General features: G+C 45.3%; 3 protein-coding genes across 7 annotated transcripts in view; 2 read left to right on the forward strand and 1 right to left on the reverse strand.

The window, feature by feature from the left end:
* The first annotated feature begins 77 nt into the window (after positions 1 to 77).
* Positions 78 to 9778, forward strand: LOC118315392 (netrin-4-like). Its single transcript, XM_035642645.2, has 10 exons — positions 78 to 387; positions 679 to 1235; positions 2925 to 3197; positions 4727 to 4853; positions 5082 to 5270; positions 6197 to 6404; positions 6556 to 6668; positions 6808 to 6876; positions 7446 to 7619; positions 8030 to 9778. Exons 1-10 carry the CDS (start codon positions 297 to 299, stop codon positions 8170 to 8172), a joined length of 1944 nt encoding a protein of 647 aa, XP_035498538.2. The 5' UTR covers positions 78 to 296; the 3' UTR covers positions 8173 to 9778.
* Positions 9779 to 10207: 429 nt separating this feature from the next.
* Positions 10208 to 17833, reverse strand: LOC118315393 (methionine aminopeptidase 2). Of its 5 annotated transcripts, none has more exons than XM_035642648.2 (12): positions 17736 to 17833; positions 16770 to 17069; positions 15831 to 15944; positions 15553 to 15615; positions 14842 to 14944; positions 14342 to 14503; positions 13945 to 14156; positions 13608 to 13702; positions 12379 to 12475; positions 12184 to 12287; positions 11069 to 11184; positions 10208 to 10915 (listed from the first exon to the last, which is right to left on the reverse strand). In XM_035642648.2, the coding sequence occupies exons 1-12, from the start codon at positions 17746 to 17748 to the stop codon at positions 10663 to 10665; spliced, it is 1632 nt and encodes a 543-aa protein (XP_035498541.1). In that variant the 5' UTR covers positions 17749 to 17833; the 3' UTR covers positions 10208 to 10662. The 5 variants fall into 5 exon arrangements, with proteins under 5 accessions (XP_035498541.1, XP_035498542.1, XP_035498539.1 ...); XM_035642649.2 differs by lacking the exon at positions 17736 to 17833 and adding an exon at positions 17590 to 17644 and having other exon boundaries at positions 13945 to 14126; XM_035642646.2 differs by lacking the exon at positions 17736 to 17833 and adding an exon at positions 17590 to 17644.
* A 37-nt stretch (positions 17834 to 17870) lies between these two features.
* Positions 17871 to 23658, forward strand: part of LOC118315391 (uncharacterized protein C3orf20-like) — a 9605-nt gene continuing 3817 nt past the window's right edge. Inside the window, exons 1-10 of the mRNA XM_035642644.2 lie at positions 17871 to 18284; positions 18367 to 18461; positions 18541 to 19004; positions 19179 to 19235; positions 19336 to 19435; positions 20036 to 20248; positions 20382 to 20519; positions 22031 to 22145; positions 22636 to 22761; positions 23230 to 23383. Of these exons, the coding sequence (XP_035498537.2) occupies positions 18225 to 18284; positions 18367 to 18461; positions 18541 to 19004; positions 19179 to 19235; positions 19336 to 19435; positions 20036 to 20248; positions 20382 to 20519; positions 22031 to 22145; positions 22636 to 22761; positions 23230 to 23383 (1522 nt within the window). The 5' untranslated portion in view covers positions 17871 to 18224. The remainder of the gene's footprint in view (positions 18285 to 18366; positions 18462 to 18540; positions 19005 to 19178; positions 19236 to 19335; positions 19436 to 20035; positions 20249 to 20381; positions 20520 to 22030; positions 22146 to 22635; positions 22762 to 23229; positions 23384 to 23658) is intronic.

Here is a 23658-nt window from a genome sequence, read left to right on the forward strand (position 1 = left end):
GGGGTGTGTGGGAGACGACCAGACGAGGGCGGTGCTAACCTCTTCATGTTCCCAAATGTCAGTGAACTATCCTCAGTGACGTTGAACCCTGAAGTGTGTGGGATCATGGAATAATCTAAGGATGATGACTGCAGAGCTCTTGGATCATACTAGTTGAGTCAAACGAGGCAATTTGTTTTCACCATGACTGACAGGATGAAGCGACCCAGTCTGTTTTTTTCTTGATGCTTCAAAATTGCAAAGGAATATTGGATTACAAACAAATCGATAGACACATGATTGGACCAAGTTGTTGAATGCATCTTCCTGCCTCCACCTCCTCCAGAATGAGACTGTGGACTTTACTCATCATTTTCCCGGTGTGCGCATCTTCTCCTCTTATTGCCGGTAAGTTTGAATGTGTGTGTGTGTGTGTGTGTGACTGAGGCGTTTTCCTCACACCCTCAACGGAGGTGGGGATCAATAAAGCGCGCGTTGTGTTAATTTGAGAAACGCGCGCATGCACGTGCCTCGCGTCATCGTGAGACAAGACAAGACGGGGGATTGGGTGAGCGGGAACCGAACCCGCAACCTTTGCGCACCAGCCTAAAATCACCCGTCCCATGTCCACTGAGAAGAAAAACAAAAATCTGTTTCACCTGTACGAAGATTATCATGCGATAACATTTCTCTCGCCAGACGCGTCTCGAGGCCAAGGTCCGGCCGCGGGCAGCAGCTGCTCTGGCCGAGCCTGCAACCCCCGCATGGGCAACCTGTCCCGGGGCAGAGTGCTGAGCTCCAGGTCGGTGTGCGGCTCCAACTCCTCCGAGCAATATTGTTTCTACGAGCAGAGCGCTGCGCCCGGCCGGAGAGAGTCCTGCTCGGCGGCCAAGTGCGGCAAGTGCAACTCCGCCATCCCCGGCCAGGCGCACCCTCCTTCGGCCATGAGCGACTGCGCGTTCCGCCACCCGGACACCTGGTGGCAGTCTGCCGGGGGGGCGCAGGGGGAGACGCTCCGGCTGGACCTGGAGACCGAGTTCCTCTTCACCCATCTCATCCTGGTGTTCCGCTCCCCCCGGCCGGCTGCCATGGTGCTGGAGCGCTCCCGGGACCACGGGCGCACGTGGAGGGCCCTCGGGCACTACGCCGGGGACTGCGACGAGGCGTTCGGCCTGGCAGAGGGGTCGCCAGTCAGGCAGAGGGGGGCAGCGTGCACCTCCAAGTACTCCGGAGCGTTTCCTTGCACCAGAGGAGAGGTGAGTATAGTGGATAGTCTGGAACTGTCCAATAACGAAGTGTAAATGACGAGGGAGCAAACATACCATGACGTACATATCAATGTCCGGTCTGTCTTGGTGCTTTTGACAGTTAAGGGACTTGAAATTGCTTTGTTTAACAACATCTTGAGGATCAGGTGAAACGGGGGGGGGGGGGGGGGGGGGGCACATGTGGGTGCAGCCCTCTTTGCCAGCTGCCTCCTCTGTAGATCCACCCCTGATTCGAGTCTTGTGCAACAACTGTCTAGGTGTTAATTCAACCAATTATCTTGAAAGGTAACGCCTTGTAAGATAAATGTGATCCTGGCATGAGAAAGTCGTGGCGTAATGCAGAGTTTTTAAGATTTAACATACTAGAATCACTGGCATTTATTTATCTGTTTATTTTGGAGGGTGGAGTACAATACAGTAATAATACCTGCCAGAGCACTGGCAGGTATTATTACTTATAATATTGTTTAGTTTTAATTCAAGTTTGCGGACAGTAATCACCCCCCAGCCCCGACCCTCACTGAATTAAAACTTGGTTATGAACACATTCAGGTTTCTGGGCCATGCTTGGATGAGGAGTAAGCGGCAGATCCAAAAAATCTTCTAAGGGCAAAGTGATGCTTCAACATTGGACTGTTTCATCATATCGTTTCTGAGATCCGAGAGTGACCACATCCCAAACATGCTGCCAAGACATTCCCCTATCACTCCACAGCAATAACACTTACCATCTGCTCCGCTCTTTGTTGTCCATTTACTGAGTCCAAGAGGCGCAATAAGATGATATCACACGATCCACTCAGAAGGTTTGACCGAACTTTGTAAACTGACCTCCTGTGATAAGGGCGAGGGAGACTTTTATTGTCCGGTCCTGTCTTCAAGCTCGTAACTGCTTTGATAAGCACGGGAAGAATATCAATGTTCACTTTTACCTCTGATGTTCTTCCAACGCATTTTTTGGACCTGCTCCATCACCACAGGGAGCTCTGGGCCAGATAAGCAGCTATAGCTAATTCACGAGCAGGCACATTCAGTCACACAGATGCCGTCAGGCGGAGACTGACTGGCCTGTGGAGATTTGTTTTACTCCAAAGTGCCTCAGACCACGTGGGGAGTGAATATACGGTTTTGACTGATCTCATAATTGCAGTGTATACGCAGCAGGTATGCGTCTCTCTACAGTTTGTCAGCTTCCTCGCATAAGCCCCCTCAACCCGTTATAATTGGTGTCTCTGTTGCTCAAGGCTCGGAGACGTCCCAAAAATGTTGTGTGAAAAGTGTATCGTGATAAAACAATACTGCAGACATCCTACTCAGTTTGAACGTGCTGCGATGAGCTGATGTACACACACAGTCACCACAAGTTAACCCTCTCTTAATGCAAATGAGAATCACCTTCCTGGTCAAGTGCAGTGATTTCACAGTGAATCCTCCCATTGTTAACATGTGCCAATGAATCATGTGGTGTGATTTTCAACATCGCATGGAAATGAGAACCATTTGTCCACGTTTATCGGAAAAATATTTGAGGAGCACTTTTTTTTATTTGACAGACCACGAAAAATGTTGTCATCACGGGCTGTCTCTGACATTTTTTTTCTCACTTTTTCTTGTTCACATTTGAAAAAGCACAGGTATTGAGAGATTCTCACATGGTCCCTGTCCTTGGGTTTCCAGGTGATCTACCGCGCCCTGTCTCCCTGGCAGTCCGTGGATCCTTATGGACCCGCTGCTCAAGACCAGCTCATGATCACCAACCTGAGAGTCCGCCTGCTGCAGCGCCAGCCGTGCCCCTGCCAGGCCAAACACCCCGGCGCTGCCATACTCCCCACAGATCATTTCGCCATATATGATTTTATTGTCAAAGGCAGCTGCCTCTGCAACGGACATGCTGACCACTGTGTTCCAGCCAGGGGCTACCAGCCCAGCCAGCACAGGACTAGTAACATGGTGAGCTTTATGGAGCTGAATAATATGAACTTACAGCTTGCAGGTGCATGATTCTGCGCCAACAAAACACTCTTGCACAGTTTTCTTTTGTCCTGAAAAGTCGCTCAGATGTTGTGTCTTGCAGATGGTGTCAATTTGTCTGCATTTTTGTTGATGTGGTGAGATTGGGAGCAAAAGATTTTGGGGTATTTTTGCTCGCACCACTCCCTTGTTACTCAATTGAGCTGTCGCGTGCTGCTGAAGCTAAGTGTTGCGATGAAGCCTGGGTATTAGGCCATAGGTTTACCTTATATTACAGAGATTTGAGGATGTGAAAACCTTAATTACGGTATTCAGCCTAATGCTCTAACAACCCACGTTATTGTCTTTACTGTCAATGGAGAACAGAAGCAATTCCAACACGGCCTGGGGGGGTGTGGACAAGTTACACAGGCAGTAACAAAAGCTGCACGGCATGGACACGCCATGATGATCCCCATCGATGTTATTTTGCAATACTTACGAAGGAGCTTCATGACACACACAACATGTGCGTGCAAGACTATTTTCACACTTCAGACAACTTTCGTGTCCTGAGTGGTTCCGGGTGGTATTATTGTTTGGTGGCTGTTGTAAAGACGCTGCAGTAGAAATAAGGACGACGTGTTCCCTCGTTTCTATTCAATTTCCCCCCCATCAAAATTAGGCCCTATGTTAGAGTTAGAGTGAGGGAACACAGGGCTGAGGGAACATAGACACGCTCCCACAAGTGCTAACATCACGGCTATCTTGATGACAGCAGCCTGGCTACTGTCCTAAGCAGTAAAAAAACAATCCCAATTTCAACAAATATCCTCGAGTCAGACGTGTTGTGTTACTAACTGATCTAATTGAAAGAAGACAAACTGCATGAGTGAATGTCCGTCAGAGGTTCACGCTTGTTTTATCTCTTTTTCTAACACAATTTTTCTTCACCTGCTTTTGTTCCTCTGCCAACAGGAATCTTTTTCTCTTGCAAGGTTGAGTGGTTTTTGTCAATTCGACTGCTCCCCCGTCTGCCGTTTCCATCACTGGGGATATAGATACCGGGAGAACGCTATTCTCTTCCTTGTTTTGGTTACACAATGGGTGACCCAGTTCCTTTGTGCCGTAAATCGAGTCTTCATTTTTCTGTGAAAACCGCGTCCCGGTGGTCAAGACAATAACATGGTGAAAGCAAGACTTATAGGAGACCAATAGATCAGTTTTAACATCACAATGACAAGTTTAAGACAAAAAAATGTTCTGCTTTAAATGCAGTTTCACCTTCGTTAAGCCAAATGGTTAACAAAAATCCTAATAATCCAGCTCGGCCAGGATGAGAAAACCTTTTAAAACAGTTAACAGTTCAAGAAGAACGCAATTGAAATCCTTCAGAAATGCAGCAGTCCCTAAAGTTCAGCACGATATAATAAAATATACAGTATGCTGCAATACTTGCAAAGAAATGAAAGATGCATTCTAATACTGAAGTAATGGTTTATTTTCCTCCTGTTATGTTTGCCACGCAGGTCCATGGCAAGTGTGTTTGCAGACACAACACAGCCGGTGACCACTGCGAGCGCTGCACACCTCTCTACAATGACCAGCCCTGGCAGCCGGCCAACGGCCTCCTAGGGACACCACACGAGTGCCAGAGTGAGTGATGGGGCAAGGGAGTCAAATGCAGAGTAGGACACACAGCGTGTAGACTTATCTCCAAAATGAATTTAGTGTCATAAATCACCTGTATCCTTTGAGACAATGATGCTTGATGAATAACAGAGCAGCTCCTCTTGTTATGTCAGCTGCCGTACGAGGTCTCTGAGCAAAGTGGAGGAAAACCTCTCATTCTCTCTTTCATTGTGCGTGTCCCTCCAAACGCAGAGTGCAAGTGCAATGGTCATGCCAAGAGCTGTCACTTCAGCCGCGGGTTGTGGCTGGCCACGGGACGGCGGAGTGGCGGCGTGTGTGACAACTGCCGCCACAACACCGAGGGTCGCCACTGCCAGAACTGTAAAAAGGGTTTCTCCAGAGACCCCGGTCGTCCAAAAACGGCACCTGACTCCTGCAAACGTAAGTCCCTCCGTTTCCTCAGAGTGCACTTTAGCTTCTTTATTCCTTTACACCTTAACTCTGTCTCAATGAACGCCAGCTGAGAATTCCAATTAGGGGGGACAGGCTTTGATATATGGAGGGCATCTGATCTTTCTTTTGACCCTCCAGATTAGAGCAGATTGACTTCTCTTTGATACGGGTATTTTCCCCACTTAGCACCTTTCGAAGTCACTGTCTTGTCAGTGATGAGAGAGTCACATGACTCCAGTCCGCTCCTCAGCAGGAATGACGGAGACCTTACTGTTTTGGAATGTGACTGTAATTGCAAACAATGGAGGTATTTCCCATGGTCCATGCGAGCACATTTTTACCATTCTCGCCCTCCCTCCCCCCAACCAGGCATGCTGCAGCATTTTTAAGAGCGAACATACCGTTTTTGGAAACAAGATGTAACAAAGGGAGGCATCAGGCAGCAAGTCTCACATTTGGAGACAGACGCCAGTGATGCAATGATTGTCTTTACTGCCGCTGCTTAAAGCACGTCGAGCTTGTCTCATCCTTCTCTAAGATAAGATAAGCTTTATTGATCCCACACCAAGGAAATGTACTTGTTACAGCAGAGAAAACAAGTCAAAAAGAGGTAGATTAAACAACAATTGAGTATGAAAAAAATACAGATGTATGTACATAATATACAAACATGAATAGAAAATGCTTTGGCACAGGATGATTAGTTGTATCGCACTCTTTCCAACAAGACAATGATGAAATACTTTTAACTTATGTACTGCACTGTAAATATGTTTGCTTTTGCTTCTACAAGGGTGTTTGTCCTTTGCGTACATGCACATGTTTGCTTCTACTTCTAGGTTTGTGCCATGAAAGGAGAAACGTCTTTTGACTCACGGACAGCAATGTTAACATGTCACCTCTCTCCTCCGCAGCCTGCTCCTGCCACACTGCAGGCTCCGTCCTCTCAGGTGGTAGCCCTCTCTGCAGCCCTACCAGCGGGGAGTGCACCTGTAAGCCCGGTGTCGGGGGCCCGCGCTGCGACAGCTGCATGATGGGATACTGGGGGCTTCGTGAATACGGCTGCCGCCCGTGCGACTGCACAGGGGACTGTGACCCCTACACTGGTGACTGCATTTCTGGGTGAGAGCCAAGACCTGTGTGTGCCATATGAATGAGCAAATATAAAACTGGATAGAGTTACTGTATATACGGCGTCGAGGTTAGAGTGCATTCTGGATTAATAACACTGAGCGGAGCCCTTGACCTGACTGGGTTTCCCTCTGCACCACAGCTCAGATGTGGAGGTCTTCTATACAGCCACTGGCCACTTGGGACACAGCAGCAATAATAGTGGGACGGCACTCTTTAGGGCAGAGGAGCTTTTCTCTGCACTGCACCACTCTGGTGAGTCTCGGGTCATATCACACTTAATACACTACACACCCATCAACCCATGCAGCTGTTTTGTTTCCATCTTGAAAGCCATAAATCAAGGTGAAATGATTTGACGTGAATCTTTTTTGATTATGTTTCACTTTTCCAGAGAAGTGTGAATGTGTAGAAGTGACCCTTGGCAGCCCTAAACTCTTCTGCTCTGCAGAGTATGACTATGGTAAGTGGTATTTGACACATTGAATTGATTTAGTATCGTGCGAGACAGTCATTGATTGTGAGGCCATTCAACAACAGAGTGAAGTCTGTGGCAGCCTAAAACCCACCACATCTGTTTTTAATAAAGTTATGAAATGTCCCTGGTTGTTCCACATTGTACCTTGTGAGGGGATCCCGTAGTTTACACCCTGAGTTACTCACCAAAACACATCATGTGTATCCTTTAGGTCTAACAAACATGCTGAACGTATTTCCTTCCTCATACAACATTTAAAAGGATGATTTCTGGATCATCTTGAAGCCAACATTGTTCATATCTGTGTTTACGCGTGAGCACTGTTCTTCTTCCCTGACTTTGTTGGTGCATTGCTGCATTGAATAAATTATACAGCCCTTCTCAGAGTTTTGGCAGTATGCCTCATTATGAGTAAAGTGATTTGGGTTTCTAAAATGAGTGGGAATGTGTCTATGTTGCATAATTTGATACATTGGGATTTCTATTGCTGGGCTGTTTCCCCCCACAGAGCTCACTTTTTGAACGACTGATTTATCGATGTGTTTCCTTGGCAGTGCTGGTGCTAAAGGTGATGTCCGCTCACGACAAAGGCTCCCACGCAGAGGTGGAGGTCAAGGTCAAAAAGGTCTTGTACCAGAACCGTCAGATGAAGATCCAGAGGGGAAATATCACCCTTTACCCAGAGTCCTGGACCATCCAAAGCTGTACATGTCCCATCCTCAACCCAGGTCAGCCGCAGCCAGTACCAATGAGGAGCTTTATTGCTCACAGCGCAGAATCGTATAAGTAGTCCAATGTTGAGTGGACAACCTGCCAGCTCTGTGTCGCAGATCTTTGTCACCCCTCTGAGACTTTGAGTGGGTGCCAGTATCTCAGCATCACTCATTTTGATGAGACACTTACAGCTTAAAGTTTAGAGGCATCTCTCTGTTATAAGACTATTTCACACCTAACTGGCGACGTCAATCCAAGCCTGCCAGCGCAGCGCAGCATTTAACTTGTTGATCACATTATACAACACTGTGCTCACTTTTTACACAAAGTACTTCCCACTGTATTTTTTTCCCTGTTGTGTATTTTTGCGACACTCTGTAATGACTTGAAATTCACTGATGCTCTGCTTGGCCTTTGTCATCAGGATCTGAGTATGTAGTGGCTGGTCATGAGGACTGGAAGACGGGCCGACTGATGGTCAACACCAAGAGCTTTGTTAAACCGTGGAAGTCAAGTCTGGGACGCAAAATCCTCCACATCCTCAGGAAAGACTGTGGCCGCCGGTAGGGCATCGCTCAAAAGCTGGACTGGATAAATGTAAGGAGCGATGGAGAGGATCAGCATTCACATGCAGATGTTGTGTGATGGATAAGTGAAATAATGGGCAACATGAACACAGCAGCTGCCTGAATTAGACATTGCTTGGACACTGAAAGTGAAAGCAAAAAGAAGAAGCCCCAAAACACAGAACGCAACAATACTGTGGTTGTTATAAAACTGTGGCGGAGATATAAGTGCATACTGGAATCAGTTACCTCACCCGACTGCAGTCACTTAAGGATCAAAGAGAACAAAGCAAGACCATCATCCAGACAAAAGCTGATGTTAGAATCTCATTCTTGTGTTATGACAGCCTCCGCTCATCATTCTTTCCAGATTATTTATAAAGCAATAAGGAGTGCATGTTAAATACTCAGTTATACTTATATATGTCAGAGTCGATGAGCCACTACAGTCACGTTGTTCTGTCTCTATTTCATTGAAAGCTGTTTACTTTTGAATCTTGCAAAGGGGCCCAGACTGAATCATCCTTGTCGCCCCACACATACTGTATTTGGCGATAAATCATGAGTCAACATCAGAGTGTGTGTGTGCATATGCCCTATGTCCTTGGCAGAGGGTCTGGGACAGAGCAGGTCCAAAAAAGTAGCTCCTGGATGAGTAAGAGAGGATGAAAAAACTTAAAAGGAATCAGGGGTCTTTATCTGAACGGCTCAGTTTTTCTCCGGCACACTTGCCCGCCTGCTGTCTGACAAGAGCAAAACAAATCCCTGTGCCCCCTCTGGTCTGAAGTAGGCCATTTTTTTGAAGTAGTCAAAAGGCTGAAGCACTTGGGATTGAGTTTGCCCTTCCAGCTGATTCAGTTACAAGAGTGGATCATTGTCAGGTTTCCTCAAAGTCTTGATTCTGTGGGGACTTTCTGCTGTCCTCAGAAGACCCACTTCTATATGAGGAGGGTTCACTTGAGAGGGCCTCTCCTAACATGATAGTGTGGGAGTGTGTGTGTGTGAGAGAGAGATAGAGTACACTCTATCTCAACATATGTCTCTCTGTTTGGCCTCTGAGTCTTGCCGCCCCAAAAATAAATATGTATTAAAATCCCGGGCACTCATTGACATCACTGTGTATCAAATCCAGAGTCCACGGGCCATTTTTTCCCGCCAGGCCCAGTTAAGAATAGGCCTGGTCGTCCGTCTCCAAGGAGAATCACAAACTGTGTGAGGAGTCATGATGCATTCCTCAGTCATAACATCACCGCCGATGTCCTTGTCCCAAAGACTTTACCAAAATGAGAGAAAATGGGCAGGATTTTTTCTCGTAAAGGACAAATTGGTGATTTAGGCATCTGAATGTACTCTGCCATCAATGTGACATTTGTAATGCTATTTCTGTGTCATATACGTACTGCATAAACTCTATGTCAGTAAGATCATTCTTAATGCTTTTGGGAAAAGTCTATTTCATTCATTACCTCACGCTGAAGCGTGAGGTTATGAATAGCCTGTAATTGGTTTACTAGTGGAGATGGCAGCTTCATGTTTGACCCATGATGTTTCAGTGCCGCCCTCCTTTGGTTGAAAGAGAGAAATACACTATTACATGGTTAAAAAGATGACATCAACTTGCCCCTTCATTAGGTACAGAACTAAAACTAATCTGGTTTAATACAATGTCATGATTTTCTGTTTTCGCTAAAACTGTTTTCGAGAGGTTGATTAAACTTTATTTTGGTGGATGTTGTTAAAACGGAATCGCATTATACAGAGGGGTGCTTCACTGACAATTAGTGGGGAGGTCAAAATATCAAACATCTGTCATGCCAACATAGTATAATCCAACAACTACATCCTCCTTATTGATCATACAGTTCAATCAAACAAATAATAATATTGTAACCATCTCATAGGTAGGACTTTTTACTCGACTGTCATGTTAGAACGCATTGATTTCAGCTGGGTGTATGTAGTAAACTGGGACCTGAGTGTGCACTGTTGATACAGTATAACCGAGTATGCTAAGCAAAACAAACATGGACACGGCATTGAGTGCAAGATTTATAACAATTTATTTCTTATAAAAACTGCCTCAAATTAAAATAGAGCGAATAAATATAGAAATAGAAATATTTCTATTCATGAATGAAGCACATCATTTTAGGTGAAGTGTTCACCAAAACCTTGCATGGTTTTCTTGCATATATATATATATATTATTATTTTTTTGCATATTTCCTATGAGCAGAAAGAACATCAATGTATAACTGATACTTCAACTCTATGTTTCTAAAAGACACGTCCTTTGTCTACCGGCTCAATCCTAACTAATACAAGTAAGCTGCTGCCATGACACAAATCTTTTGCTAACAATAACCTAAGGGTGCTCTAGCAGTGGAAATTTAGGTCAGAGAAATATTGCATAATTGCTTTCAGTCTGAAGAGGTTTGTTGTCTTTGAGCTGTCACGCTCTTCCTGGTTTGCCTTCAGTTTTCCCGCATGCTTAGTAGTCATCTCCCCGGCTCACTACCTCCTTGTAGGTGGGCCTGAGTAGGATGGTGTGCTCGTACTGGGCAGTGTAGCTGCCCTTGATGTCGCAGAGAGGCGGGTACGGGTCTATGATGCCAAGGTCGCACAGATTCTTCAATGCCATCAGGTACTTGCTCTCGCCCAGGCGGTCCAGCCAGCGGCGGCAGAATGCCAAGGTGCCAAAGTTCTCATTGATCACATTCAGCAGATGTTTAGCCCTTGGAAGTCTGCATCACAGTGACGACACAAGAGTCAAAAGTGAAAGAAATGGGAGGTTGAATCTACAGATGTCAAGGTTTGATGTTTTTTTTTTTCTTTTGCTAGAATGATGTCAAACTAAAAATAATTTTCAACAAAGATGTGAGATGAGTACAGCAAACCTTATTGGCACGTGTCCAACGTTGAAGTTTTTCATGTAATGTGAGCACTCCATGTCATCGTGGACTGCACCTCTTCCCGTGCTGCCAAATGTCTCAATGGCGTACGCTTCACCTTCCTGAGAGGCCACATAGAAGGTAGAATAGTCATGAAATATTGTTTGTGAAAGCTCCCCTCATTCAGTTGAATCTACCGCATTATACTGAAACGGACAACAACAAAAAACACTTCACGGGGCACAGAGAGTAAATTTAACAAAAATCTGAAGCTGTCAGTGGCTGAGAAATTAATGTGCAGTCTATTAAACAGTGTCCTTTTTGTAAGTTGCTTGGCTGGGTTGCGTTGGCGTTTTTTCATCTCTATCGGAGTGGGGCTATTGGTAACAGTCCCTGTGGTATTAGCTGATAACGCTGCAACACCCCCTGTCACTGCACGATAATCAGTCAAAGTGGTGGCAGCACCGTGGCACGCCCAGCTGCCGCTCCAGTTGTGCACTCTCCGATCACAAAGAGGGTAATGTCCCCTGTTACTCCAAAAACACCTCAGCTAAAAATACAACACACAGAGCTGCCACATCAGCAGCCGCGCGCACCCCCCCCCCCCGCCCCCAACCTCACCTCGCCTGGAACCAGCAGGTAAAACGCTTAACGCAGCAACTAGCCAATTAACATGCTCAATTCTGTCCCAAGTACAGTCATGCATTGCAGCCATGCGGCGTGCGAGACAGGCGTGGATCTCGGTGTAGTCCGGAGACACACATGTCACAGCTGGTTAACGAACTCTGTATTTGCCGACATCTCAGTGCTCCTGCGGCGAAATGAGGAGCTGGGGTTTTAACATGTGTTGCTACTCGACGCGGCTGGTAATTCCATTAAAGGTGTAATTAAAGTGCTACCGAGGGTGACTAAGAAGCTGCCAGGAGCAGAGAATTGGAACGTATCCCCTCACCCCATTGTGGCCCTAACCAGCCGCATGTACTTGCAATTATACTTAAGAACTGAAAAGGGTTATTTATATGCGAGGTCGAGCAGCTACGAAAGGTTTTATTTCAGACACTTAAACGACTGCCGTCATGTTTTGCAGTCCAGCCGTGTTCAGTGTTCACTGGTGTACAAACCTCCATCCTCGTGGCCTCTCCGCCTTTGACGATAGGGACTGTCTTCCCTGAGTGTATCCTGTACTGTCCAATAGAGTGGCCGTTGAGATTCCTGATTGGCTTCACTGTAAAGGGAACACCACGCCGAGGTTTAATAAACACCAAGCAGCACTGAACCTGTGCATGACGGCAAGTTGATAAATGGCCTCATATTACCTTGATATGTTTTCCCATCTATCTCCACTTCATAAGACTCCATGACCTCCTGAATGGTCTCGCCGACGTCGCACAGGCGCACATCGATTCCTGCAAACTTGGACGAGGAGTTGTTTTACACGCAGGTCAGTTAATTACGCTATATTCCTCACGCACAGACAAACACCATTGTGAGAAATAATTGTCACCCCCTGACACATTTTACGGCTACAGAGACGACTGAGACCACTACATAATAAATCATATGAGGTTACTTGACAGGTCGATGATGGGTTAATAAACTAGTGTACATTATTTGGTACGTAGGAATGTGTGAAACTGTTTACTGAATAATTAATTGATCCTGAGCTCTAAGTCAGGTTATAAGTAGCACAAAAATCAATAAGTAAATATGAATGTAAAAATCTTCCGTCTCTCAGACCAACTGGTCGACGGCCACCTGCTTTTTAATAAGGTCTACACCTGCTCTACATAAACACTGCAAATAAAATTGAATTGACTAAAGTAAAACTCGTAAAATATTTGTTGCAATTTACTTATCTGCTGATTGTCTGAATCGCAATATAGTTCATAGTAACTATAAATGCAATATACTGTAAATAACCTCTTGCAGCAGTTTTTAATGCTCCTTATTGTAGATGCTCAAAGTGTGTATAAGTATTTTGGTTGTTGAGGTAATTTATCCAGGAGGATCCACTGAGATTTAGAACAGATAAATGATTGTTTCCGTGTTCTTGCGTGGCTGTGTTTGTACACACATTGAGCACTTTGAATTCTCTCACTTTATTTGTATTTGATGGTTTATAGTTTATGTTATCTCTACCACAACTATTGTACTTTAGCTGCTGCAACACTCAAATGTTCCTGTATGGGATTGATTAAGATAATATCTTATCCTAATCATTGCTCTCTTATATACTGTCTATATAAATTGCTATTTTTGTGTCCACTCCTTTAAAGTAAATCATGTTCAGCTGGAATCCACCATTACTTAACGATGACCCTGTGTCACATCAAGTCACATTCCTTTAGAACCAGATAGAAGTAAATTCCTGAACTCCTGGTGTTATTTTAGAGGTTTAACTATAATATGTTGGCATCTAGACATGCATATTAATGTAAATGTGCTTTGAATACTTAAGGAACAGGGTTCTCACTTCTTCCGGTCTTTGTGTAAATTAACTAGCAGTGCAAAGAAGCTGCGTGCATGTCTGAGAGAGCCGTGTTACCCTGATGCCAGTGTTGGTTGCGTCTCTCACAGCCTCCAGCAGCCGGTCATACTTTGGATTGAAAGTGACGGTGAAGGCACAGTCTATTATTCGACCTGAAGGACCAAACACTTAGATTGTTCATCGCAGTTGCCGTGAGGTGATCATTTTGCAGAAATATTCAGCACGTATTAATCAAAAAAAAAAAGTGGAAGTTAATTAACTTATGAGAACAGCTTATTCCGTGCAATGTGAATTATAATGAAATCATTATTTTACCATGTCAAAATAAATGCCAAGTGTGAAACGGCACAGCATAACTCCGACAGCGCATACAAAGTTATTAGAGAGCTCTCACCGTTGATGTGCGTTCCAAAGTCGATTTTGCAGACGTCGTCGTAGCGCAGCACCGTGGGGTCTCCTGCGTTCGGGGTGTAGTGAGCAGCACAGTGGTTGATGGAGCAGCCGGTGGGGAAGGCCAGGCCGGCCGCTAGGCCATTTTCTTTGATGAGCCTCCTGGAGCAGTCCTCTAGTTTCTCACTGCCAGAAGCAGAGAGCAGCACAAAGGGACAGTGGACGACAGGACAACGGGACTGTTGTCAGTACAGATAAAGCACCGTGAAGCGTTTGAAAAGACACAGCACATCCACTGTTTGTTTCATGTGGGATGGGACAAGGAGGTGCTGAAATCATACCATGCAGTGTGAGGGGCCAAGATAAAAGTCTTGAGGATAATGTTTCAGTCCATGTCTCACCAGATGTCAATCATGGCCATCCCTGGTTTGATCCAGCTCCTGACGTAGGAGCGTACCTGTCGGTGTGCCTCGGCCGCCTGCCTGAAATCACTCCACATCTCCTCGTTGGCCCTGTCCAGCGCCCGCTTCTCCTCGCTGGTGGTCCGCCATGCTGCACTGCGCCTGGCGGGGGGTAGACAGGCACATCACAGAGGGGAATCACTCATTATTTTCTCATTATAAAAATATGCATAATGAGGATATGACACACTATTGTAGAAACTCCGCACAGGTGAGTGCAGTGTTGAGCTATTTTTCTTCCCGTCTTTCCTTCTTTTTCACTGAGGACAAATATGACAGACGTACTCTAACAGAAATTAAACCACACACTTAACACTGCACCTCATTACGCTGTCCAACATGAATAAGTGCAAAGCAGAGAGAGAACCAAACGGATACTCGGCATGTCACCCAGTGGACGACTACTGCTGAGTGCGAGGGACGACGTGGAGGTCACACACCCGTCTTTTGATGGGGGGTATTCACATTCCTCTCCCTTTGGAAAGTCTCCATTGGGATACAGCTCACAAATTGGGACTGAGGGAGGGTCAGTCTGTCCCTTCACTGTGGCCCAGATAGAGAGGAGGAGACGCAGCGGAGCAGCGGGAGAGAGAGAAAAGAAAAGACAACTTATCCTTCCTGCGTCCATGACAGTCATGTTTTACCTTAGAGCTAAAGAATAATCTTACGACCCCTGAGTTACAGATCTAATTAAGTGAGCGGACCTAAGGTAAAAGAAAACCACAGAACTGCACTGCTATAAAAGTCAGTGGCAGTGTAAAGGACTGTAGATAATAATGAGAATTATGTGACACATTTTTTTAAGGATCACATTCTTTTTTAATTCTAGTCCACTCGCTCCAACCTGTGACGCTGACATTTCTCTGCTTTCGCTGCACTTGTGTGTTAATGTCAAACCTGCTGTCGTTGATTCTGTCCTGTCTGCTCAACATGTGAGGTCCTGTCGCATTTTGTCCTACTATCAAAACACTAATTAACCAAGTCAAATGGCTTTCGTGCGCCTGTTGTATTTATCTAATGATTCAAAAATAATTATCAGGAGGTTGATTTACTTTGAATGTAATAAAGGCTCTTCTCAAAATTAAGAGCGAAGAGTGTAGAGATTGTAGAGTCGCATTTTGCTGCAGTAAGAAAGAAAAAAAGAGGCTTACACCCTTTCTTCTTTTTCTTCTTCCTCTTCTTCTTTCCAGCTGAGTTCTCTCCCTCATCCCCATCTGTTGAAAGCATCATTAGTTTCAACACAGTTTGTAAAGTGAGAAATATTGACAGGGGCACGGGCACAAGTCCCAGTGTGCTTCTGAAAATCAGATATCTCATTGCAGTGAATTTCACTGTGCACTCTCTGGCCCTTTTATGTTCAGCACAACCACCACTGCAGATGATGATGAGGATAATGATGATGATGAGGATGAGGATGATGATGAGTTACCTTCTTCTCCATCCTCCTCCCTCTCTTTGTCCTCCAGTGTTTGCAGCTCCAACTGTTTTGCCACATCACCAACACATCCGACTTCTCCATCCCCCTCAGCCTCATTTGTCCCTGCTGCAAAGTCACACACACACACACACACACACACACACACACACACACACACACACACACACACCGTTGTGCATGCATGTGCAGGTGAACATGCACGCGTACACCATTGTACACCATTGCACACAGAGACAAACACACACACACACACACACACACACAAATTCAGCGTGAGTAAATCATTTGCGTGTCAGAGTCATTTCAAGAAAGTGCATCCACCACCATCTCAACTTGGCAGGGTCTGTGCATAAATTCTTTCCAAACCTTGGGGGGGGGGGGGGGGGGGGTCAATTTCCTCAAGGGCATGTGTACCTTGCAGCATTATGACATTTGAAAGGCAGTTCTGTGTGGACCACACTTGGCTTGGGGCAGGTTCAACAACTGATGCTTTTGGGGATTTTGTACTTCCACAGTTTTGGGACGGTAAGACTAAATGTATCAGTGTGGTTATCATCTTATTGCACTAAAACTGTGGATACTTCTATTACATCATTCCACGCGGCTTAGGGATAATTAGAGGACAGAACATATTAAATCTAGAGTCAAATTAAACGTTATTCCGCCCATATCGTCTCCCAATCAATCTCTGGTGTTGAATTGCCCCGTTTCCAGATGAGCGCCCTCAGCCCCAGCAGCAGCAGCAGCAGCAGCCTGTCCGAGTTGGGACAGCTGCACGACAGTAACCCTCTGACAGGTTGGAGAGTGTCCCGTCCCGCATCTCGGATGCTCTCGCCTCCCGTCGCGTGCCACTACAGAGGAGACACGTTTTTTTTGCGCTATTTTCCTCCACGAGACTCTGGCTGCAAAAACCAAAGTGATGCCTCTTACCCGGCGCGGTGGTCCTACTCCTCCTCTTCTTTCTCCTCCTCTTCTTCACCGGCTCCGGGGCATCTGCGTCCTCCCTCTCCTCGTGCAAGTCGTCCCCGTTGAGAAGTTGAGGCTCCACTTCGCGCCGCTGCTGCGGCTCCGCCATGTCCAGCGACCGAGAGGCGCAGTGACGCAGAAGCTGCGCAGAGCCTCCAGTGGTCGGAGAGGAGCAGTGTGCCGGAGGCAGCGGAGCCAATGATGAGCCGCGGGACGGCCCCCCGCGCAGCGACTTGACCCGGATAGAAGGAAGACGACCCTGCCCTGTGCCGAGGAGCAAAAAAACAAAACAACAACAAAACTTTCATTCATCATCAGATTTTTTTTTTTTTAATTTTCCTGTGGACACTGTTCCATTCAGGGACAGGCGGTGCTCCTGGGAGAGCAACACAATCCCCGGCTGGACAACTTCTTTATGGGCTGTGTGCCCACTCTGCCCAGATTCATGACCTGCAGGAGCCACAGTCATCAGTTCCTCTGAACATCCAGCCACTGAGGTTCGGGTCACCTGGCAGTGCGCACCTGAGACTGCGGCTCCGCAATAAGTCCGCATGTGTTGGTTCGCGTCACTTCTCCCTCCTCCGAGTGGCCAATGTCGTGGACATTTGCGTTTTGAGTTTCCCCAGCGAGAAATAAATATGTTGACAAAGTCTTTGTAAGTTTTATAGAATTCAGCTGAAAAGTGGTGGGGGTGGCCAAACAAAGGGAAGGACCTCAAAAACGAGCCTGAAGTTACAGCAGCTGCCGATTCGGCGGTTAAGGGGAAACTTAAGGGAAACTTAACTGCTGAGCGACCTGTCCTCTGTATTGGACCAGCTCCACATAGAGAACACTAGAGGTGTCAAAATCTGGACTGGATTGTCACAGGGAGACCAAAGAGTCTTAAAAACATAGTTTCAGATTCGTGTGATTTCACATCTTTTTCTTCACCTCTAGACCACATTGGACCAGGCCTCTCTCAAAAACCCACTGTACCTGGACTTGTCAAATCTGGACTAGATTGTCACACAGAGGACAGAAACTCTTTAAAGACATAGTTTCAGATTAGTGAAACCTTTATTCTATCATGAAGTGTGAGAAGATCAAAGGTCAGGGAATCAAGAAGTGCCAGAAGATCAAAGGTGTGAGAAGACGAGAGGGAAAGGGAACAGAAGGAAGAAGAACAGAAATAGAGCATGATAATGAACCGCTATCACATGTAACGTGAGTCTTTGGAGACGCGCGGGCGTAGAACTCTGTATCCGAGCAACCAGCCCAGCACAGAGAATGGACCCACTGAGTGAAGGGCGGATTTCAAAGCACCTCACTTGTGTTTTGTTGATGTCATTGTGTTGCGTGGATCCATACAGTGCGTTTTTCTGAGAGTGGGGCGGAAATCTGAAAATTCCTGTGGATTTTTTTTGGGGGGGGGGACGACTAATGACTTCTTCTAGTGCGCAGACAGAACTCAGAACCGGCCCTTTGTATTTCTTCGACCAGGTGAGCCAATGATCCGTTTTGCCGACTGTGTGGTTCGAAAGAGACTGCAAAGAGATTAACCACTTGATATGCCTCTCTGCAGCCACCGAGACGAAAACGAGTTGAAGGGACACTAAGCAACATTTTGCATCATAATGCGGCACATGAAGGAGCACAGCTGGAGGACACAATACAAAGGTATTTTATGCCGAGTTGCTGGAAACTGACGGTTTACAGTTTGTCTCTGGGGAATCATTTCCTCATTTTTCTCTTATAGTAACCACGAGAGTGGCAACAAGGAAACTGATGGGCTCATCGGGAGGCTGTCAGGTGTAGCAGGCTGGGAGGGTGAACCCGATACCTGGTCTGCTGTCGGTGCTGCACTGAACATAATGGACCACGACCCGGTGGACGCATACAAGCGATCTGCCCCTCAGTTACTAAGCGAACTGGCCCGCCTACTTTCACTGCACAATTGGGCCGAGGAGTGTTGTATTCCTCAGGAGGTTTTAGGTTTCCTGGATTACTCCTGGCAGGATTTGTGTGCAGGAGCGACGTTATTGAGAATTCGGAAGCAGACTGACAAACGACGACTTCCCTTGAAGTTGGGCGGAGCTCCCCGCAAAGTGTCCACCAATGGCAAGACGGAGACGGGAGAGGGGAGTGTTTGTCCCTCCGAGAGACAGACAAAAGTTGGCGCCAATCCACGCACAAAAAAGCGCAAAGAAAGGCCCAGCAAAGGTAAATGAAGAACGTGGGCTGCACACGTCAATGGAAACCAAATACTCCTGGGAAAACAATATAAAAATTAGCAACTTATACGGTTATATATAGACCCTTTAAATACAGTATATTAACGTAATGTATATTTTGTCCTCAGGTTTGACAAAGTTTCTATATGCTCTCCTTCTCCAGCAGCCCAAAACTTTTCAGTGGCCAGTTTCTCCCTTGCGTCCAGCAGTAAGGATGAAGGTATGACGCGGAGCTGCTGCATTGTGTTCATGTCGTGGCCGCTGTGACTCTGTCTGACGGTGTTCCTGCCCTGCCTCTGCTGCGTGTGCTCTGTGTTCAGGTTGGATCATTCAGCCAATGCAGCCCTCCTCCGATGAGGTCCAGTTGATCAGCTTGTGTCAGTGGGTGGTGGAGCGACTGCGGGAGGCAAGAAAACCTGAGTGCGTTTCTGCATTCATAACGACAGTGTGTCAATGAGTGGTCTCGTTCCAAAATTTTACATTTGATAGTCAGATTTTCAAATCAGATTTTTTTTTCTAGCATTGGGAATGCCAGTTGTTGGGTCAGTCCAGTTTTTTTGACTTCAGGCCTGAAATACTGTATCTCAACAACTGCTGGATAGGGATCCTAACGACTTTCTTGATACGCTGATAATTCCAGTAGCTCCACCATGCGGTGGAAATTTCCAGTATGTCTTCCCAACTGCTGTATGGATTGCCATGACATTTGGGTCATACATCCATGTCCCCAATCAGGATGAATGTTGCGTCCTCATATGTTAAAACTGTACTTCAACTGCTCTCTTTATTATGAGCTAATAAGCAAATGTAAGCACGCTTACATGGTTCACTAGGGTTGGAGTAGTCTTAGCATGTAGACACTGGAGTTGTTTCCAGTTTAATAACTCATTTAGCTCTGTTTTATCTGTTAATCATGTTTAATGTTGCAATTTGATTCCACATAAAGGCCCTAACCCCATCCAGTAGCCTGAGAGATCTGTGTTTTCCGCATTAAAAAACAACAACTTCATCTTCACATAGAAAACGGCACACACCTGGACAGGAGCTGAGCGGTCCGCTCATACTCCGTCACTACAGAGTAACAACGGCAAAAGTGAAGGACAGCAGGCCCAGGAGAAAGGCCCAGTCGGCCACTTTAGTTAACGGGATACCCCAGATACCAGAGGTGAAGCAGCTGGATCCAGCATGGCAGAAACTCCACTACGGGATTGCCGACGGCTCCTCGTTCATATAGTATCCTTCTGTCCTCATGTTTATTCATGGCCGTTCTAATCCTAGTGGTTGTTCAGGAATCAAATGCAGCTCTGGGCATATGGTAAATGTGTCACTGCAGCTGACTTTTTGACCCTTGACCTTGCACTCCCAGCTACCCGTCTGGTTGTGTGGCAGTGTGCCAGAGCCACTCCGCTCTGCCCTGTGGAGGCTTCTATACCAACGTCTTCAGTGACGGCGACTGTCCCGTCATCCTGGCGACTATCACTGCACATGGTCATGGGGCTGTTAGGTGAGTTCAATGCTGATACTGTACGTGAGAAGAGCTAAAGGTCCACTCAACATGAGGCTTACTACTCCGCCTATGTAAAAGGCTTCTGTGGCACTTTCCATAGTGTGAAAATATAACCCTGATTCACGGTATGATTATCGAAAATTTGGGATCCCTTTTTTTTTGGAGCTTGACCAATATTTTGGAGGAAAAGTCACAACATCATTGCCTCTGCCTAGATAGTGTGACTACTGTTGCCTTATAAAGCTCTGAATGATTTAGGGCCAAGACATATTTCTCATCTGCTGCTCTTTTATGAATCTGAACCGTCCAGACCCCTCGGGTCATGTGGGACAGTTGTGCGTGCTTTCCCCAAAATCAAAACTAAACAGGGAGAGGCAGCATTCAGTTTTCATGCACATATCTGGAACAAATTTGAGGTCTCCGATTTTTTTTAAAACAGGGCTTCATGTCTTGCACTGAGCCGTGGTTACAGGATGAATGCCTTGAAACAGTCTGCCCATAAAAATGATGCGCGATATCTTTGATTACACTGTAAATGATTTCTGTAAATTTACAGCAAGATTTCAACAGTATTAACTGGTTATTTGTTAAAAAAGCACTTTCCTGTTAATAAAAATGACAATCTGTAAAATTACAGTATATTGATGTGTTTTTTACAGCACAATGCTGTATTCCTAAAATACAGCACTTTACTGCAGAGTAACTTAAATAACTGTCATACAGTATTTATTTCATTTTTTCTTTCATATTTATATGGTCTGAGAGGACCAGAAGTCCGTCACTCCTCTGCCATCGTTCAACTCTTGGACTTCTGCACTAACACTTCAGTATACTTGTTAGAGCCTGAATGTACAGTTCATATTTGGAAATGATATAATGGTGGTGTTCATTACATTCTTATTTGAATTTGAATTGTTTTGACAAAGCATTATATTGACCAATGTTTTGTCCCAGGTTTTTGTTAGTACTAGTTTAATATGCAACTGTTCTGCATGTGCAGTTTACAACATTTTATCAAAATAAAAAGTAAAATGCAATAAGAGGTTGTGATTTTTTTCTCTCACATTGTAATTATATGATTGAAAAATCTGTGCTTTAGCTCTTGACTCTCAAAGAACATTTTGTTGTGATTTGTGCTCTGTGCTTGTAGCCAGATTTTGGGAGGACTTACAACCAGTGAGGTCTATTTTAGTCTTTTTCTTCTTCGTGTGACTATTCATGTGTATTCAACCTACCTCTGGATTCATTCAGGTTAAAAAAATAATTGTATTAAAAAAAAAAGTAAATGGTCAGTCAGTTAACAGTAAGGTTCTGTAAAATGTAAAAAAAACAGCCAGCCAGTCAGTTGACTGTAAAATACAGTAAAAATAATCAAAAAACAAGTACAAAACTGTAAATTTTAGTGACAATAGATTAATTTTAATTTTACAGTAACATAATGGCAACCCTGCTGCCAGCTGATTACATTTAACAGTGTATGTTTAATACATAGTTCTTTCTTTCTCCAGCTCCTCTGTTGAAGCTGTGTGGAGCCAGGAGGCTGGATTCATAAGTGACTGCTATGGGAACAAAAGTAAGGAGTGGAGCTGGCAGAGTGACGAGTGTGAGGAGATCGTTATACAGGTGAAGATGCAGCAAAACTACTCGAACAGTGACTTGAGAATATGACCGTGTCACATAGTGTATTCACTTCTAGAAGTTGATATCCACCTTCAGTACGACAGAAAAATCTCTCTGTGGATTCTTTCAATTCTTATTTTCATCTTTTTTCACTCACTGACAATGTGTACGGTGTTGCGTCGAGCACATGCCAGAGGTGATTTCTCCAGATAAGAGAAACAGGACCTGAACCTGTCATGTGATATGTATGTTAGATGTAAAGGGGAATACAGCAGGGTATGACCAATGACCTAGTGATGGACAAAAACACAAAGTGTCTCTGACAGGGCCAAGAGGTTCACATTTGATCTAGACATCTGCTTGGTCAGCATTTTTTTTTTTTAATTTTAGAGCAAGGTTATTTCATGCAGAGTAGATGGACGAATTCACTACAGATCAAGTCAATTAGCTATTTTTCAAGTCATCTGTAAGTGTGTCTTTCTGTCTCCTGCAGCTGTCAGATGTGATCTCTGTGAGGCTGCTCAGTGGGACCTCTGCCGTTCTCAGCTTCATGTGCAACAATGAAACTGTCCAACTTCCTCTTCCTGCCCTGTCACACGCTTACCAATCAAAGGAGATGGTGAGATTAGGATTATTTCGTTAATTTAAGATTCATGATTTTTTTTTTTTAAAGCCTAATTGATGAAATGTACTCTGCATCAACTGATTTTGCTCAAGACCTCATTTGTCTTTCTATGATATTTGAGTGTCAGTGCTGGTCTTATATTGAAGTCAGGTTATGGTAAGGCCAAAGGCAAATCCATGAGGAAACAGACTTCAACACAAGGCCGGTTTTAGAGATTGTGATTATAATGACCTCTAACTGTAGAAATTTCGGTAATTCTTTAGATAATCAGATGTTTTGTTTTCTCTTATATAATATTCTATTCCACTTCAATACATTTGATACCTCCCCGAAGCTCGTTGGGTTCTGCAGACGCCTTCACTGAGTCACATTGCGGAGAACATCTTGCTTAATGCCTTCTGTTGTTCTGTGTCAGCATACAGTATATTCCACCATGCAAAGTACTGTAATGGTGTGTGGCAGGTGTCGGTGTGCTCCCAGATGGTCAGAAAGGTGGACGGGCTGGAGGAGCCGTTGTGGAGAAGAGCAGGGCTTGCCGACAGGGAGCTGAAAAAGCTGCAGCAGAGGGTACAAAACATCCTGGATGACTGGCTGGAGTGTTATCGTGCAGCCTTTGGTAAATACCAGCTCACAGTTTGGGAACACAGCCTTTCTAGCTTTTCTTGTATTATGGAAGATGCTCTCACTTTTCCCTGCTGGGTTTGAAATGCCCAGAGTGGATGGGTAGTATGACTTATTTAAAATGGAAATAGTCTTAAACTCGTCATTGTGATGTTACAACTGATCGTACAGTTTAATGGTGATAGAAAAATGACACCCTCCGCACTTATACTGGTCCCCTATAAGCCTCGCTTTCACCATGTTATTCTCTCGGCCACCGGGACACTAAAT

The sequence above is a fragment of the Scophthalmus maximus genome, chromosome 7 (assembly GCF_022379125.1).
Source record: "Scophthalmus maximus strain ysfricsl-2021 chromosome 7, ASM2237912v1, whole genome shotgun sequence".
In the NCBI taxonomy this organism is placed as follows: Eukaryota; Metazoa; Chordata; class Actinopteri; order Pleuronectiformes; family Scophthalmidae; genus Scophthalmus; species Scophthalmus maximus.

What these genes read in the sequence shown, in the direction of transcription:
- LOC118315393 (XM_035642646.2), bottom strand. Translation starts at nt 17,629, where the DNA reads ATGTGGAGCTGGTCCAATACAGAGGACAGGTCGCTCAGCA. An exon ending in TACCCCCCATCAAAAGACGG is followed by an intron (nt 14,504 to 14,841) that starts GTGTGTGACCTC and finishes ACCCCCCGCCAG; the next exon opens with GCGCAGTGCAGCATGGCGGA. An exon ending in CTTTGGAACGCACATCAACG is followed by an intron (nt 13,703 to 13,944) that starts GTGAGAGCTCTC and finishes TTGGTCCTTCAG; the next exon opens with GTCGAATAATAGACTGTGCC.
- LOC118315392 (XM_035642645.2), top strand. Translation starts at nt 297, where the DNA reads ATGCATCTTCCTGCCTCCACCTCCTCCAGAATGAGACTGTGGACTTTA. An exon ending in TTCCTTGCACCAGAGGAGAG is followed by an intron (nt 1,236 to 2,924) that starts GTGAGTATAGTG and finishes TTGGGTTTCCAG; the next exon opens with GTGATCTACCGCGCCCTGTC. An exon ending in GACACCACACGAGTGCCAGA is followed by an intron (nt 4,854 to 5,081) that starts GTGAGTGATGGG and finishes CTCCAAACGCAG; the next exon opens with AGTGCAAGTGCAATGGTCAT.